The following is an 18,464-nucleotide window of genomic DNA, read 5'->3' on the forward strand; positions in this document are numbered from 1 at the left end:
AAAATGGTTCCTAAAACACCCACAGGTCTGATTCGGCTAGGAAATTCTGTCCCTACTTAGACATTGCATTCTAGTGGCTCAAGATTATGAGCGGATATTTCCTAAAGCTTATATATTGCATATATTACATTGATTTGAACAGTAGTGCTATGATCACATCCCCAGAAACACAGCATTACAATACAAAAATCAAAGCTTCCCTTAACACCAGACATGGCAGCCAGATCTCAGCACCATTGTGTCCCCTGGGATTTGGCTGTTGTGCTATGAAACACCAATATGTCCTGCCTTACAATCTTGCTTGTCATCCGTGAGTAAAGGAAAGAAATTTACTGCTGAGTATGTCTCAGCGAAACACCCCTGTATACTTCAGCAACAAAACATTGGCAAGTCTGCAGTGGGAAGGGCAGGCCTCTCTGTGCGTATGAGTCACACTTCTGTGCTGTTTATTGTCTGCACAGGAGAAGTATTGAGAAAAAAAAATGTGAAGTGTACACTCCAATGGAACGGTTATAGTAGAAATATATCCCTTTCAAATGGGTTTCTAGGCATTTCCTAGAAATGAGTGTGTGGCAGAGCAAATAATCGCAGACAGAGGAGAATAAATGCTTGCTGCGTGCAAAGCACTGTTCCAGGCTTTCTGGATGGATCATTTTACTTATAAGACACGTTTCGGCCATGGGATTTGGACAGTGTCCATTCAGAAGACGCAGGCAGCTTAAACCCACTTAAAAGGCACATGGTTAGTAATGGACAGGGCTGGCTCTTGGTCCCAGGCAGATCCTTGATGTTTTATTTACCCTAACCTCAGCAAGCCCTGCCCACTTGAAACATTTTACCAGGATGCTTATTGAAGCAAGGACCAGCCCTCTCACTTGCATTGTTTGGTGTGTCCTGTTTGATGCTTCATTCTTCCACATTTAAAATTGTCCCATATTCTATTTGCATGTGATGTGGATGAGAAGAATTCTGCCTTATAATCCCCACCACCATTTCATCCCATCTGCAGTTTGTAGCAACACTGAGACATTTTTATTCTTTGTCTTCAAATTAGCCCTGCACAACACAGAGAGCAGCAGTGTGTGTGTGTGGTGTGTGTGTGTGTGTGTGGTGTGTGTGTGTGTGTGTGTGTGTGTGTGTGAGTCCTTTCCTTCTGAATTAAATTGTTTCTCACGGAGCCCACCGCAGATGCATTCAGAGAAGGCTGCTGCCTGCAATCCACCCAGCGCAGCAGGTGACGTTGCGTTCGCTCAGCCTCTCTGGAAGTGTCTGCACAGATGTGGACCGTTTCCACTCCCGCTCCTTGCCTTCAGATTCCTGGAGCCAACACCCACCCACTCTGACAGCCTCTCTCTCTCTCTCTCTCTCTCTCTCTCTCTCTCTCTCTCTCTCTCTCTCTCTCTCTCTCCTCTCTCTCTTCATTTTTTTAAGGAAAAAAGAAAGAGGCAGACGGAAATAGAAGGGAAGAGACGACAGCTTGACGAACAGGTACTGCTGCTTCAGCATTCCAAGGTAAGCGGCCGATCCCAGGAACCTGTGTGTTATTAGCCCCGCAGACCACACTTCTTAGAGCCGTGCAGAGCCTGCCCTGCCGCGGAGGCACCGTGCTGCCGGAACCAGCCTTTTTCCCACACAGCCAGGAGAGGGGCTCTTTGCCTTTCCTTGTGGTTTTTCTCAAATTCAGGCACCGTTAACAGCATCCTGCTTTCTACGAGCACTGCTCCTGTTGCAACATGGTAGATACCTAGAGAAGCTGCATGGGAGTGCCCCACATGGTCCCAGTTGTTTCTCTCGTGTATCTCGTTCGGAGGCTCCAAAAGCTGTGCTTAACATAATGGACTTTCTGAAAGTGAAAAAAGAATCTTTCTCGTTAAAGGGAGGGGGGGAGGGGGGATGAGGCAGTGTGAGCTAATAAAAGAACCACTCTGCATGCTTCAGATTGTTCATTTATTTTATTTTGACTTCACAATGTTAGAGATGTTCTGTTAGAACAAGCGATTGGTCAAACTTGGCTTTTTTTGACTTGGTTCAATGTCTACTGTACCTTATTAAAAAGAGAGGCAATCAGGGCGGGGGGCGGGGGGAGAGGAGAGTTGTGACCTCCCCCCCTTAAAACATAATGTGCTTAAGCACTGTAATTGATTGCCATAGAAGAGCAGCTCTGTCACTGTCACAAATGCCCCCCACTGGTGGCTGAATGTTGCTTTCTGCATGTTCAGGTAATAATGTGGCCATGCTCAAGGACCTGCCCAGAGTTGCTGCTTCCCTGTCTGACTATTCCTGGGCTTTTAAAAAAGGAAAACCTCCCACTGGCCTCAAGTTGCCATGATCTTGCGTGTGCAGAATCGCTTTTCTCAGGGGCTGCTTGGGAGGGGTCTGCTGATGGGCCGATGGGGTACTGCTGTGTGTGCATTATTGGGATTCTTTGAAGCAGAGTGGACCTTTTTACTCTTCCACGTTCTCTGGAAAAGCGGGTTGTGTTAAATGAATCCTCCAAGCGAGGATGGTGAGCAAGCTGGCTCCTGATTTCAAAGAGCAGCCTGACCTATATCTGCCCGGTGTGCTTGTGAGTTCCCCAAGCACAGTAACCAGAGACAAGTGTTCTAGAGGAAGACGAACAGCGCGGTGTCAGCTGGCCATTTCTGTCTGTCTCTCCACTCCATCTCCAGACCTGACTTTGGAGCAGCCTGAGCTGTATTCAAATGCTGACACCGTCTTCTGACAACATTGCCCAGGCAGGACTGGGGCTAAAATTAGGATTATCTTTCTATAGAGGTGGGGTTTACAAATGATAACAGGCTTGCATAAGGCCAGACCAGTCTGGAGAGAGCAGGGTCTCTGGCCCAGCGTGTGGGCAATTCACCCCCTGTGATAGAAAGACATATATTAAGAACTCAGTTACTTATGGGTTAAAAGGAGAACTTTCTGGTAAGAGTGGGGGCTTTGGCCAATAGCCTCTCCCCTCCCTGGCCTCAATGTAGTGCGCTGCCTTTGTGGTCTTTGCATTCAAAACCACAGAGTGAACATTTCAGAGACCATGTTCATTTTGTGTCTGTCATCATTCTGAGTGCCAGCTAAGATGCCAAGGACTCATTGCTGCTGACCAGCATGGCTGTACATATTCTGTACATGCTCCATCTGTCCATTCATTATCTTCCCATCCATCCATCCATCCATCCATCCATCCATCCATCCATCCATCCATTCAGTTTAAAGAAACAATGGGAAATTTGACTTCATTTTATGTGAGGAAACGCTCAGGAAACACAACAGACTTGTCAACCTGAGCATCGGGCAGTATCTAAGACTGGCTATCAAAGGTACACACAACACTTACACCATGGCAACCTTGCAACTCAGGGATGGGCAGGGCTGAAGGTGATGTTAGTTTAGTAAACAGAGTACAATGCATTGATTGTCTTTTCCTCTCTCAGGGGGAGGGATGGAGTAGACAGAATAAGCACGGATGGCTAGCCTTGAAAACTAAAAAGGAAAGACCCAAAGCTCCAAACATGGCAGTGCGCGTAAGGTACCACCCAGGGGAGTACCCATTTCTAAACACTGGGGAACTGGGAATTTTGATAAGAAGAGGCTTTACTGTGCCCACTTAAAGCAGCTGTGGTTCCATGTCTCTTTGTTCTGAGTCCAGCCTTCCTAAGTAGCTGTCTGGTCTCCATAGAAGGAAGCGGGTGCCTGACTGGGGAATGAGATTACTGCAGTCGCCAGAAGGGAGTGAGTTTCACTTTAAAGGAGCTGACTGTTGACTCAGCTGAGTAGTGAGTGAGTCGTCTTTCCTACCGTCAGTCAGGTTCCAGGTTGGTGGTCACCCCCTCAGCTGAGGAAAATGCACTTAGGTTGAATTCCTTCCTGCTTGAGCTTCTCAGAGGAGAGTTGCTAGCTTCCTCCCACATCACAGGAGCCTCCACATCCTCCGATCACTAAAGCCCACAGTTTCCTTTTAGGTACCTAGCACGTGCCTGTGACTTTAAATATAAGCTCTCAATAACCATCACAAGATAGATTCCTCTCCCCGTCTCACAGTCTGGAAACAAACTCACAATGGCAAGTAGCTGGCTCAGGGGTATACTGTCTGCTAAGTGGGAGAGCCTGATGAGCCCCAGGGCTGTCTGTTTCCATGGGCAAGGATCTTCCCGGGAAACCGTTCCTCTTTAAATGGGTGGTCTTTTTTTTTTAGGTGATTTGTCTAGACAGGTGCCAATTGCTATCACTACTGTATCTCTTACTCTCAGTACATTTTCATCAGCTACAGAAGATGTAGACTATTTAGAGTCATGTCAAAGTGATGATTCTAAGTTCTCTAAAGTAAAAAATATTAGGAAAGATGTCGGTCATTGACATTTGTTTCACTAATTTATAATCTTAGACACTTTTGGGGAAAGCAAATATTCTCTGTTCTAAGACAAATAGAAGAACATTAAAGCTGAATTTCATTATCTATTAAGATGCAATTTTAATGTCCTTTGTATACTTCTCATATCTGTATTCACATATACCCACATATCCAATGGCTTAACGGATGCTTGTTGTCATGCACTGAGATATGAATTATTTAGACAGAGCCACTGGTCTCCTGTCAAAACCAATAAATAGAAAGCAAAGCAGTGGTTTGGGCACTGGGATGCTTGTTGAATATTCTTGCTCACTGAGATGTTTAGGAGTACACAGTCACAGCATAACTTTACGTGGCAACTGTGAACAAATTCTTTAGTGAGACAAATGATCAGTGTACGGCATATTCAGATGTTATGTATGCCCTGTGATAGGAAACCATGAGATGCCGTGTTTTATGAGACGCTCATCTTTACTTAATAACTGATGTTTTTAAGTAAGATTTTCTAGGAAATACCTAGAAATCAGCCCAGTAAGTAATTTTGATAGCTATATTAATTTTGCTTGTTAGGAAATGAAGAATTGTATCATTTCAAAAACAAAGAATAAGAACATCATCAAAAAGGAAGCCATCAATTGAACACTCACCATCCAGATATCTTCCCCCACAGGAGTATATGCTTTATATAACCTCCACTCACCATCCAGATATCTTCCCCCACAGGAGTATATGCTTTATATAACCTCCATAATCTCTGTCACAGGCCTCATGAGCCCCTGGGTAAAATTAGCTTATACTGACATCTGTATCTAAATTATCTCTTTTTAAAAAATATATATGGGCTCTTTTGAATTAATAAGCCAAATTTTTAATATTTATGAAATCTTATCTGACATTAAGTTACTTATAAGCATACTTGGAAAGATTTCCATCTCAAATGCTTGCCCGTAAGTTTGATCATATACTTCAGTAGTTTTAATTCATCTAGAATTTATTTTCCAATAAGGTATGAGGTGAGAATAAAGCTTTATGTTTTTACTCACAGCGAGCCTTCAGCTTGATTTATTAATTCTTCCTTTCCCTCGCTGACTTAAATGTCATCTTTATCACACTCATATTTCATTCTTATGCCCAGGTCCACACCTTGTGATTCCTTTCATTCCATTTATCTGCTCACTCCTGAGCAGGTACCATTCATGTCTAATCCCTGTCTGTTAATATGCTGGAACCTCCTATGAGACAAGAGCTGTCATTATTCTTTAGAAAAAAATGGTTTTTGGTTTTTTTAAACTATGGAAACAATGATTTATTTTTATTGTCTATATAATATGACTTGTGATAATATGAATTAAAAAAATAAATCAGCTAGTGTATTACCCAGCATGGACGGAACTTAATATTCCTCTTTTGCCCTTTGGTTGAATGGGCAGAAATCTGTCTATTTTATTATTCTGTCCCAAGTCCCAGGGCTGTATGCGTTCCGTGTGTATGACAAACTGCATTCCTTTGGGACTGCCACATTGCGGAGTGTTCATCAGCACTGTCAGGATCACGTTGTTGATACCACATCTTCAATATGTCCTTATCCTTAGGCCACCTATTCATTGGTGGGCAAATCTGACCACCCTTCCTTTAGGGACAACAGAATGAAAGAGAGTGAGAGAGAGAGAGTACTAAATTCTTCTGTGACTGGAAAAAAAATTTATCATCAATCCATAAGTTCATTTGATGAACAGCTCTAAAATATTCTGATACCTTAAAAGATTTTAAGGTGTCTTTATTATTTTGAAACTTCAGAATGAATAAGATATTTTTTGTCCATTTGTATGTATAAGACTCCAACGTTAAAATTTTAAACATTCTCGACTGGGAGGATGGCTCAGTGGTGAAGGCACTTGGCACCAGGTTTTTCTTATCCTGTGTCTATACCTATAGTCTGAACTTGAGTGAACTCCACCTCTTTTATTAGAAGTGTCCCTTGTGAACTAAATTATATAGCAAAACCCCAGACCAAAACAAGATCTTATCGGGCATAAGGAGGAGAGAAGGAAAGGATTCTAGGGTTAGAGAGGAGGATGAGGGAAGGGTGTAAGAGTGAACAGAAACATGCTGGATGGCGGCTCGGCGATAAAGGTGCTTTTTGTGCAAGCATGAGACCTGAGTTTGGATCCCAGAAACCCCAGGTGGGCATGATGCCCTGCCTGCAATTCTAGCCTTGAAAGGCCAAGATGGGGTCCCCAGAGAAAGCTGTCTAGCAAGGCTAGCCATATTGGCAAGCCTGGGCTTGACTGATTAGTTCTTGCCTCTGTGGGAAGGTGGAAAGAGCAGTTAGGCATGATTCCTGACATCAGTCTTGGACCTCAACATGGATATATATATGTGTGTGTATATATATATATATATATATATATATATATATATATATATATATACATTCATGCATACACACATGTGTACCACATATACACACACAAAATGAGAAAAGTAAACATTAACTATCATCTATCGCCTCACCCAGAGTCTTAAACCACTTTATTTTAGAAAATTGAAGTATCCAGAGTCTAACTATTACTCACAAATGCAGTCAGTAATACCTTTAGTCAGATTACAGATGAATGGATGATTTGGAATAAAGGATAAACTCATGAAACCACAAGAATAAATCACAGGAGGAGATTTGTATAGTCTGACAGCAAGGAGAATTTATACAAATCCAACATCAATGCTTGACTTACAAAGTGAAATGACTGCTAAATATGACATTATAAACAAGACAAATCCTGATCAAAAGACAGAGATGAGGGGTGGAGAGGAGACAGAGAGAAACAGAGAGGCTTTGCTCATCCTAATCCATCTCCCATCTCCCACCTTCTCCAGACCCTTCTAACTGTGTACCTGGACCAACTTAAAAAGTTGCTTCCTATTCGTGACCTTAGCTGTAGCGGAGGAAGATTTGACAGACCATCCTCAGGTCTGCCTTTGCTTCGCTAGCCTATAATTAGGTGTTTGCTGTGGTGCAGAGTGTGTGCTTTGCTTTCATTCTTCCAGCAGTTACTTGTTTGATCAAGTCCAACTTCCTCTGTTAACCTCAGGGATGGACACACGACACACATGCCACCTGACTGTGAGGGACTCAAGGGTGAGGGAAGGGTGACACCGGTGTGGAGCCCATTGTTGGAGAAGCTGGAGAATAGTTATCTGTGTGAGGGAGAAACACCGTTGCCTAATGAGTTTGTAAATCCTATTGGTTACATTTGTGGTATGGACAGAACCCAGAGCCTCATACATACAAAGGCCATACTTTACCCTCAGCCTCCCCTGAGCGACTCTTAAACTGATGTAGAGTTCAGACAACTTTTCTGTTGCTGATAAAACATTCTTATGCAAAGCATCATAGAATTTATTTTGATTACACTTCCAGGGCACAGCTCAACACTGAGAGAAGTCAGGGCAAGAACTCAAGTAGAAATCATGGAGCAAAGCTGCCTGCTGGCTTGTTCTCAGGCTCATAGTCGGCTCTCCTTTTTATACCCAGGACTACCTGCCCATGAAATGGTATTGCCCAGTGGCCTGGGGCATCCTATATCCATTAACAATCAAGACAGCCCCCCACAGACATGTCTACAGGCCAACCTGATCTGGGCAACTCCTCAAGATGCTAAACTGTCTTTAGCTGACTGTTTAAAGCTAAGTAGGACAGGTAGAGTATACTTTCGCCAGTCATTTTAGCTACATAATAATCATTTATATGTGAGCAAATTCATGTCTGTAAGTTTTATTAGAAAACTAGACCTTAAATACTGTTAGTTTGCCTTTATTTCATCATATTTTATCCCACTTAGGTATTGTTTTGCCTGCACATGCACACCTGTGTCTGAGGAGGTCAGAAGAGGGAGTCAGATGCCCGGGAACGTGAGCTGCAGATGGTTGTTAGCCCCTGTGTAGATGCTGGACATTAAACTCAGGTTCTCTAGAAGAATAATCGACGCTTTTAACTGCGGAGCCATTTCTCCAGGCCCCAAGCTTGCCTCTGAACACACTGAGAGTCATCATACCAACCTCTATAATGCATTACAATGAAACTATCCACTAATCTCTCTATCCAGTCATTATTCCTGTTTTTTCTTGTTTCCCTACTGCCTTCTCTTACTGGGAAGAATTAGTCCTGCGCTCTAAATCCTCCCAGTGATTAATTCCCAGGACCGGTGGTCCACTCATGGGTGCTCTCTGGTCCTTAACCATGATACACAAGACCAGTCTCTGTGGATATTCCATAGCTGCTACTTGCTGTGTAAGGACTACAAAGTGTGAGTTCCTCCCTTGCCTCTATCCCTGCTCTTTCTTTGAGGAAGCCCACACATGCTCTTGCCATGTATTGTTTTTATCTCATTTCCCAAAGGAGTAATTTTTCTTTCCCAACTGTTGAACTGAAATGAATGTATTTTGTCCCATTCTACAGAACATTCATACGCTGGCACAGGTGGGATTCCGATTTTAACATTGGAGACACTACTGGGGAGTAATAAGTCACTAAGGGTTTTCTATTTGGGTTTTTTTTTTTTTTTGAGATGAGGCATGACATTGGACTTTTTAAAAGAATATTTCAACATGGACTGGATAGTACAAGATCTTAGAAAGTTTTACAATGGGACTAACAGATCTTATAGAGGACCTGAGTTCCGTTCTCAGCACCCACATTCAGCAGTCTTAACTGCCTGTGATTCCAGCTCCAGGGGATCTAACACCTTCTCCAGAACCTTAGGGTGCTGTATTTACACATGCAGCATCTACATATGAATGTTTACATGCACACACACACACACACACACACACACACACACACACACAATTAAAAAAAATAAATCTTTAAAAAATGCTTTGAACCAGGGCATGCCATCACATACCTTTGGTTCCAGCACTTGGAAAGCAGAGGCAGGTGGATCTCTGAGTTTGAGACCAGTCTGGTCCACAAAGGGAGTTCCCGGACAGCCAGAGCTACACAGAGAAACACTGTCTCCAAAAAAAGAAAAGAAAAAAAATGTATCGGTAGTTAATGTGGTAGTATATAAACTCCCTGGTGGGTGCGCGCATTCCTTGCTACTCACCCGAATGTTCTGGATTCCTGAAAGACACATATACACAGCTTTATTTTTTAAATACTTTAAATATCTCAGTGGTTGAGCCACTCCCTAACTCCAAGTGGCTAACACATACTCCCTCTGGTATTCCTGAATTAATACTTACTAAGTCTATATTTTATCTTTGCTGCCCTGGACCCTGCTGGGCAGCCCTCCTGGGGCCACTTTCACCCTGTACCTACACGTCAGCTGTCTCTCCCTCCAGCACCTTTCCAGTGTGGTCCCCCCTCTTTATGGCATGATGGAACCCCCCTCTTCCTCCTTCCTCAGGTCCCTTCCCAGGAACCCTAAAAGTCCCGCCTCTGTCTCTGTCTCTGTCTCTGTCTCTGTCTCTGTCTCTGTCTCTGTCTCTGTCTATCTCTCTGCCCAACCATTGGCCACTGGTAACTTTATTGACCAGTTGAAAACCAACTGGTCACAGGCTTCCTTTAGTCCTACGTGTGGGACACTGAAAACAGGTGTTTGGGCACCATAATTAGCATGAGACCACAAGCTGCTACAGGTGGTTTGGAAATATGGCAAAATATTTAAAATTATTAAATCTAGATATAGTTTCATCATGACTAATAAACCTAAACATATTTCTTATGTTTACTCTATTTTGGACTTTTTAAAAACAGCGGTTAATAGTAGGAGGCACAAACAACACTGACACCTCTCATTAGCCCATCCTTTCCCACGTCACCACATTGTAAGGCTGGCGCCTCATCCTGGCAGTTCTCCACCGGAACACCACTTTGTCAGTGAAGTCCTTTAGACCCATCTCATAATATAGCAACACTTTCTTTACCTCTTTTTTCAAAAACAAAATCCCAAACGTTCAGTTTTATCAATGAAGACTCAGGAGCCAGATGCTGTGGTGAAAGGCTGCTAGCTCAGAGAGACAGAGAAAGCACCCAGCTGACCTTCCTACTCCACTGACATCCTAGAAGGGAAAAACAAACAAACAAAACAAAACAGTCCTTCTCCACACTGTCTTATAAACCCTTCCTAACTGAATGTCCCTCCTATCTACTTCCTGTGTGTCTCTCTATCTGTCCTGACTTCTTACTCTCTATGGTTTTTTCCCTATGTTCACTCCCTGTCAACTGGCTGAGTGCTCCACCTCTTGACCTATGGTTGACTTTATTCAATCTTGTCTACAATAAACAGAAAGCTCCACCACACCACAACTAGAAACAGGTTTTTCCCGTATACATTCTTGGGGTTCAAAGAGTGATCAAATATCCTGCAGCAATCCCTCTCCCTACTTCCTGAACACCCAGAATCATTGGGGTGGGGGTGGGGAGCCCATCTACCTGTGCATACATATGTGTGGGCATACATATATAACCTAATGTATGCATGAATGTGGAAATACACACAGACCCACTTATCTGCGTATATGTGCAGAAACTGTGTCTTTGTTCTCTCCTTACTGGAATAGGTGTGTAAGGCAGGAATTGAATTTTGTTTTGCTTTGTTTTATTTTTGGCAGCCAGAATAGTGTTGGGTAAGTGTTGGGGGTCTCAATAAATACACACCTGAATTTAAAAACAAAAGAAGGTATAGAAAAAAGAAGTCAAAAAAAAAAAAAAAAAAAAGGCTGGGCGTGGTAGCGCATGCCTTTAATCCCAGCACTTGGGAGGCAGAAGCAGGTGGATTTCTGAGTTCGAGGCCAGCCTGGTCTAAAAAGTGAGTTCCAGGACAGCCAGGGCTATACAGAGAAACCCTGTCTCGAAAAACCAAAAAAAAAAAAAAAAAAAAAAAAAAGTCCAAAAATTCTGGTGCCAAGGCCAAGCAGATACCGAAAGCCATGTCTGAGAGAGGGGTGAAGGCAATGGTCAGACCTGAACAGTTGAGTGACAGATTTGATGGAGAAGTCCTGCTGGAAAAGATGTGGACCAAAAGGTGTCATCTGTTGTCTTCTCTCCTTCCCACAGTCCAAAGTGCTTCGGGAAAAATGGCTGCTGCAGGGTGTACCAGCGGGAACAGCGGAGGAGGAGGAAGCCAGGCGCAGGCAGTCTGAAGAAGATGAATTCAAAGTCAAGCAGCTTGAAGATAACATTCAGAGGTAGGTAGTTCCCAGCCTGCAGTAACCACTGCTCTCCTGAAGGGGACGCTTTCGCCGTGCTGCGACTTTTCCCTGGGGCTGTAGATTGCTGTCCTAAATAGATACTGGTGTCGGCTAACTTTTCAGTGTGAGTTGCTGTTATTCCTCAGCGAATAGTACAGAGATGGTTTCCCCCACCAATGAGGTCTTTATTATAAGCAGTCTGCCCTCCCCCAAATGCTCTCCTGTAAGTTCTTCTGACAGCTTTTATCTTTTTTTTGTGGGTCTAGCTGTTGGCTTTTGTGGCCACTGTGAAGGGTTTCTGCCTAGATTTGCCCTATGTGATCAACTGAGACGGGAGGATTGTCGTCAGGGCTCTTGGAACTGAGATGAAGAGAGCATAGGAAAGGTCAGGCTGTATGCCTGAGCTCTGTAGATTAACTTTGCAAGGCCTCCTTGTCCTGCCCAGTGACCACATTGCTTCTCTGGCTGCCCTCAACCAGGTTCTGACTACTTCACTCCAGAAGGGAGGTGGCCTGCCTATGGCCAGGAAACTGGTCAGGTCCATTTGTAAGCAAAATTAGAGCCTTCTCCTTGGTAACTCTAGCCATCCCAGGTCTCAGGACACCTAGACAGTAGGAGCAGAGGGTGGAAGGTGGTATGTATGTACAGACCTTAGAACAGAGTCTCTACAGCCAACCTGTTCCATCAAATTCTGCCTGATTGCTTTTTGCTAGTCTTGACCCTTCTCGACAAGTTCACCTAACCTATTACTGGCCCTCCACCTCCTCCTGAGGCTGAAGCAAACACTTGGCAAGTGCATCAGGAGACAGGAGGCACTCCAATTCAAGGCTAGTTTAGGACATAGAGTCATATCTTATCTCCAACTAGCTAACCAAGTAACTAAGAGTGTGTCAGGGTTCCTAGAGCAGTGGTTCTAATCTTGTGGATCTCAACCCCTTTAGGTGTCGAATGACCTTTTCACAGGGGTTATAGATTAGATAACCTGCATATTAGATGTTTACATTATGATTCATAACAGTAGCAAAATTGAAACTATGAAGTAATAACAAAAAATAATTCTATGGTTGGAGAATAATAATTCTATGGTAAAAGGTTCATAGCATTAAGAAGGTGGAGAATCTCTGATCTAGAGGAACAGAACTGATGGAGTGAATATATTGTCAAAGGAGACTTATTAGATTTAATTACATGATATGGTAGACCAACAATGTTTAATTCCCATGGGAAATACCAAGAGTTTGGTAGCTACTCAGTCCATAGTCTCAATCTGGTGCTGTAGGCCTGAAGAGTTTGGGGAGAAATGCTGGTCTTCGCTCTACATTTGGAAGCCCAGAGATGCTCATCCTACTATCAGTTAGGGAATTCAACAACAGGCTGGATGAACTTGTCAAGCAAGAGTGAAGACAGACACAAGGCAAAGCAGTCCTTCCTCCACGCCCTTTGATCTGGGCTGCGGCCAGCCCAGGGATGCCCAGATTTAGTGTGGATCTTCCCACTTCAAGTACCTTGGTCAAGAAAACCCCTCACAGGAGTGGCCAGCCACTTGACTTGTAGGGGATTCCAGATCCGGTCAAGATGGCAGACACCGTTAGCCATCACACAGGTGAAGCAGAGTATGCCAGCTGAACTGCTGCTTGCCGCTGACACTCACAGCTAGTGAAGGCTGGAGGCCAGCTCAGAGAGGTCAGCTGTGTCACAAGCTGAGTGCAAACCCCGGCTCGTGCTTCAGCCTGTGCTCCTGGTTTGCCCAGGCCCTAATGTCTCTACAGACCATTCAGAACAGCACGGCTAACTGTTGCTTGTGGGAGACATGGCCAAGAAAAAGTCTGGGGGGAATGTACATATATGTATGCATAAGCACACATACATATATGCCTGTGCACATATTCATGTATATACATACTTTATGGAGCCCAAAGGGTAAAAGCTAAACTGTTACCAGCCATTACACCATATATACAAAGGAAAGTATGTTACTACAGAAAGGAGTGAATTCTAAGACGTTTTCTGTTGTTCTTGTGCGCTTAAGCAGGGATGACTGTTTTTTATGTCCAGGAGTTGGTAAGGCACTGGCAGGCTGTGATGGGACCCTGGGGGCTCATCTTAAATGCAAGCTCAGTTTGGACAAAATCAACCACTGGAATGTGTAAATGTTATTTTTAATATTATTGTAAATTTATATGATATATGCCTTTATCCTAGCTAGTTCCCTAATAACAACACAGAGAGACCAAGGTTTATTTTCAAGTTTCACCTTAATATCTGGGCAGTGTATCTTATCCCCTAAAATCTGGCTACCTCCCAGCCATAACCCCAATAATATTTGCATTTAAGGCCTTCCATCCTTCAGCTGAACTCTCATGAACTTTTGCCTCTTCTTGTGGCTCAATCTCTTCTTTTCCTCTCCTCTTTTCCTCCCTCCCTCTCCCTCCCCCTCTCCTTCCCCTGACTGATGGAAGTCCCATCCTTTTTTTCTCTCTAGTCTCTCTCCTTTTTTTCTGCCTAGTCATTGGGTGATCAGTTTTTATTGACAGGGCCAAGAATAAATGGTAAGAATTGTTTACACAAACTTGAGATGGGAGATTCTTGATGTAAGCATTACAATGCCATGCCTGGATTAAAACATATGAAGGCAGAGAAATCAGCATTTGAATAATGCAAGGATGACCTTTACACAGTACACAGAAACTACGCCTACAGGAGTGTGCTGTAAGAGTTGGGGGTTCAAATGGGCATGGTCAGCCACAGGAAAAAAATAGAGCAGATCTTGCAGAGCAGATCAAAAGTGGTTTTGAATCAAGAGAATGAAGAGCTCATGTATACGTGTGCAGGACCTTCTTGGAGCCCTTGGAAGAGGGCGATGGCCAAGACAGAGGAAAGGAACCATGGTGGGCTGTAAGAGTGAGTGGCTAGGCTCTGGGTCTGGGGAGGCTTTGCCTGCTCCTGTCATGGTCTTGCCAGGCATTGAACTCGTGGGCCCTGGATGTGTCCCAGGGTAAGCTGCATCCTATAGGCTACTGTGTATGAGCAAGGCTGTTGTGGGTACCCCCTCCTCCTTCAGACCTCCTGGCTGAGGACATACTTCCTACTCTGGAATTTGATTTTGGTTTCCCTTCCTCTTGTCATCTCTCCCCTGTAGATTGAGCCACCCTTGTGCAACATGCTTAGAATCAGAGATGTTTGCATTTGGGACTTTGCAGTTGTTTTAATTTCAGAATCTCTGCCAGTGTACAATGAGACACCTTGGGGATAGAATCATGAAATGTGTTTGTTTCATACACAGACCTTATACATAACCTGTAGATAACATTGTACAATATTTTAAAGTAATTTTTCGTTTGGAACAAATTTTGCACATTGACCCATTGGAGGAAAGACTTGGAGAGGTCTGCCTGTCTGTGATCATGAAGATTCAGATGTGGGAACATTTCCAGTTTTAGGCCTTCAGATTAGGCATGCTTCTCCTCTAAAGGCTTTTGTGTCTTTACATCCCAGTCCCAAGGGAAGAAAGGGGCTGCCATCCCTCATGCCGTAAGGAACACCCATTCCCCGGAGATACTTTCCTGTGGTTGGGCGCAGTTCGCTTCTGTCTCACAGAGGACTATCGGAACAGCTGTTGAGCTCATGGTTCACATAAGCTCTCTGCAGTGTGACAAAGTCTGAAGATGGGCTACAGGACTCTGCTCTCTTTGGCTGAGCTCAGCTAAATGGCTCTAAGCTGTAGGTGGGATGCATCTGCTTTTATTTTCTGCGCACCAACAGGCTAACGGGCTGCTCTTATTATCTTTCTGTGGCAATAACAGAGGATCCAGAGAGCCGAGCAAAAACAAGGTCTACACTTAGAGCTGTCCGTAAGTGAGCCTCTAAACATTCTGGCAGCCACGCCCAGTCAAGGAGAGGACACAGATGACCCACTCTTGGTGGGAAAACCACAAATAAGAGAAGCATAAAAAGATGAGGGGTGAATATGTCCATCATCCACAAGCATGACTGTTGAACTGAAAAAAAAAAAAAAGAAGCTTCAGAAAACTAAGAAAGAATTGAAACTCACAAAGCAACAGGGCAGAGGCAATGAGAGAAAGGAATAAAGAGAAGAGGAGAGATTTGGAGGTCCCATCCAGAACTAGATATTTATTGAACAGGAAACCCAGAAGTGATGCCACAGTGCCCTGTGAAAAGGGAATTTGTGCAACAAAACATTGCTCTGCAGATCACAGATCGTTAGCTCTCCGCCCACTGGTCTGAGTCACTCCCAAGAAATGCATTAGATTCTCTTAAAAGGGACACGTGGTTCTGTCTCCCAATGCTAAAGTAAGCCAGGCATGGTGATGGGTTTTTTGTAGTCTCTGTATCCTGGAAGTGGAAGCAGAAGGATCAAGCAAGGTCACCCTAGGCCAGCAGAGGCCATATGAGATCCACCCTTCACAGAGACTGGGTTACAGCTCAGTTGGTAGAGCACTTGCCTGGCAAGCACAAGACCCTGGGTTTGATCCCTAGCACCACGCACACTGGTTATGGTAGTGCGCATGGTATGTATGTGTAAGAGGAAGGGAAACTAAAATCAAATTCCAGAGTAGAAAGGATGTCCTCAGCCAGGAGGTCTGGTGGCTCAATCTACAGGGGAGAGATGACAAGAGGAAGGGAAACCAAAATCAAATTCCAGAGTAGGAAGGATGTCCTCAGCCAGGAGGTCTGGAGGAGGAGGAGGTACCCACAACAGCCTTGCTCATACACAGTAGCCCATAGGATGCAGCTTACCCTGGGACACATCCAGGGTTCACGAGTTCAATGCCTGGCAAGACCATGACAGGAGCAGGCAAAGCCTCCCCAGAATAGAGCCTAGCCACTCACTCTTACAGCCCACCATGGTTCCTTTCCTCTGTCTTGGCCATCGACCTCTTCCAAGGGCTCCAAGAAGGTCCTGCACATGTATACATGAGTTCTTCATACATATACATGCCATATACATACGTATTCATACCTGTATACATACCATACAGGTGTAGTAGTGCTCTCAACACTTGGTAGGTGGAATTGGGAGGGTGATCATCTGTAGGTCATTTTCTGCACCTAGAGAATCTGAGGCAGTCTGGACTATGTGAGACCTTGTCCCAAAACCAAAACAAACCAAAACAAATCAGAAAAAAAAAAAGACTTAAGGAAGAATAGAGCATGGTAATCAAAGAGAACATGCAATTTCTATATGAAAAAAAATGAGAATTAACTTGGGTCATTTGGTTTAGAGAAAGAAGAGGGGTGGTGGCCCCACAGACCCTCAAGTGTGTCTAGAATTCAGGCAGTGTCTTGCTTCTTTATGATTGGGTCAATCTGAATACGACAGGGTTTAAATAAAGCACGAAGACTTACGGCTTGGGTTTGATATGACCATTCCCCTAGACATTAAGAAAAGATAAAATCATATGCTTTTAAAAATTGTTCACAGCCTAGAGCAGTGTAGGAAATTCCAGGACTTTAGCTGCACTTTCTCCCACAATGTTATTTATACAATGGAGGTGCCTTGGAATGGAACGTCTTCTGCCTTTCAGAACTGGTGGTGGTGGTGATTAGATTTTTCAGGATAGCTTACTGAGAAGGAAAGACAAAGGAAGGAGGGATGGAAGGAGAGAGGAAGAGAGGAAAGGAGAGGGAGAGATGGCAGGAGGGAGGGATGGGAGAAGAGAGGGAGGGAAGAGCAGAGGGAGGTAAGGAAGGGAGGGAGAATGTACCTAGACTACTCAAATCTTGGGCAGTATAATTTACCTTGGGGAAGTTTTTAAAAAAAATAATCTATAGGCTTCATTCCAGAAATTTGGATTCTGTGGCACAAATAAGGAGTAGTTCCTAGCTCAGTGGGTCTAAGCACTTGTTGCCAGATCTGGTAACCTGGACTCAATTCCCCAAAGCCATAATGATAGACGAGGGCTCACCCCAAAGATTGTCTCCTAAACTCGAAAGGAGCACTGCAGTGTGTGCATGCTGGCCACCCTCACTCACCCACGCCCACACACAACTTATAAAGATGCTAAGCTTATTCCCTATGGCTGTTTTGTACAAGGAGGATTGCTGTACATGGAGAAAGACTGGAAGATTCAGTTTCTAGCACCGAAGCCTGGAAAATCAATAGCACGCAGTAGACTAAAGAGCACAGCAATTGCCCTTGATTTCAGACTGATTCTGGCTTTGACTCAAGGACATTAGAAACCACCTCTGGGGACTTTGTAAGAGAGAGCCACTCACCACAAAGCTGAGGCTTTTGTGTTTTGTTTTGTTTGGTCTTTTTGTTTGTTTGTTTGTTTTCCCAAAGGCCTTATGGCAGAGCCCCCTCCCTTTGAACTTCATTAGAAATAACCTTGGCTCTCTGGGCTAATAACAATACAGGTCAAGGATGCTGGCTACCTCCTCAAAGCCCAGAAATTTCTATTATCTGAAATAACACAAAGATCGATAGCTGAACTGTGAGCAATATGGCCTCAAGTCATGCCATCAGAGTGACTGCAAACAGCGGAGAGCCTTGTCACTTAGCAGAAAACTTGTCTCTGTTTGCTATTCTTCTTGGCTTGTGTAACAGTCATATTCTTGACTTGCTGGTAAGAGGAGACCAATGAGGCTTTAAAAAATATATGAGGGTTGCTGAAAGCAGACTCATTTCTTATATTTTAAAAACAAATCTCAGACGTTAACATCTGTATGAGTTGTTTCCTGATGGAATATTATACTGAAAAATTCCAGGGTCAACTATTATCAGTGAGTTACTGTGTTCCTGGGGTTACACAGAACCCCATAGTAGTTGTCTTAGGGTTTTACTGCTGTGAACAGACACCATGACCAATACAAGTCTTATAAAGGACACCATTTAATTGGGGCTGGCTTACAGGTTCAGAGGTTCAGTCCATCATCAAGGCAGGAGCATGGCAATGTC

General features: G+C 43.9%; 1 protein-coding gene across 5 annotated transcripts in view; it reads left to right on the forward strand.

Annotated features, from left to right (window-relative positions):
• Pakap (paralemmin A kinase anchor protein) overlaps positions 1-18,464 on the forward strand; it is a 462,510-nt gene that overhangs the window by 202,104 nt on the left and 241,942 nt on the right. For all 5 annotated transcript variants that reach the window (NM_001384157.1, NM_001384149.1, NM_001384150.1 and 2 more), the window contains 2 exons: positions 1,432-1,512; positions 11,412-11,542. In NM_001384157.1, coding sequence (NP_001371086.1) covers positions 1,432-1,512; positions 11,412-11,542 — 212 coding nt within the window. The remainder of the gene's footprint in view (positions 1-1,431; positions 1,513-11,411; positions 11,543-18,464) is intronic.

This window comes from Mus musculus, chromosome 4, assembly GCF_000001635.26.
Source record: "Mus musculus strain C57BL/6J chromosome 4, GRCm38.p6 C57BL/6J".
NCBI lineage: Eukaryota > Metazoa > Chordata > Mammalia > Rodentia > Muridae > Mus > Mus musculus.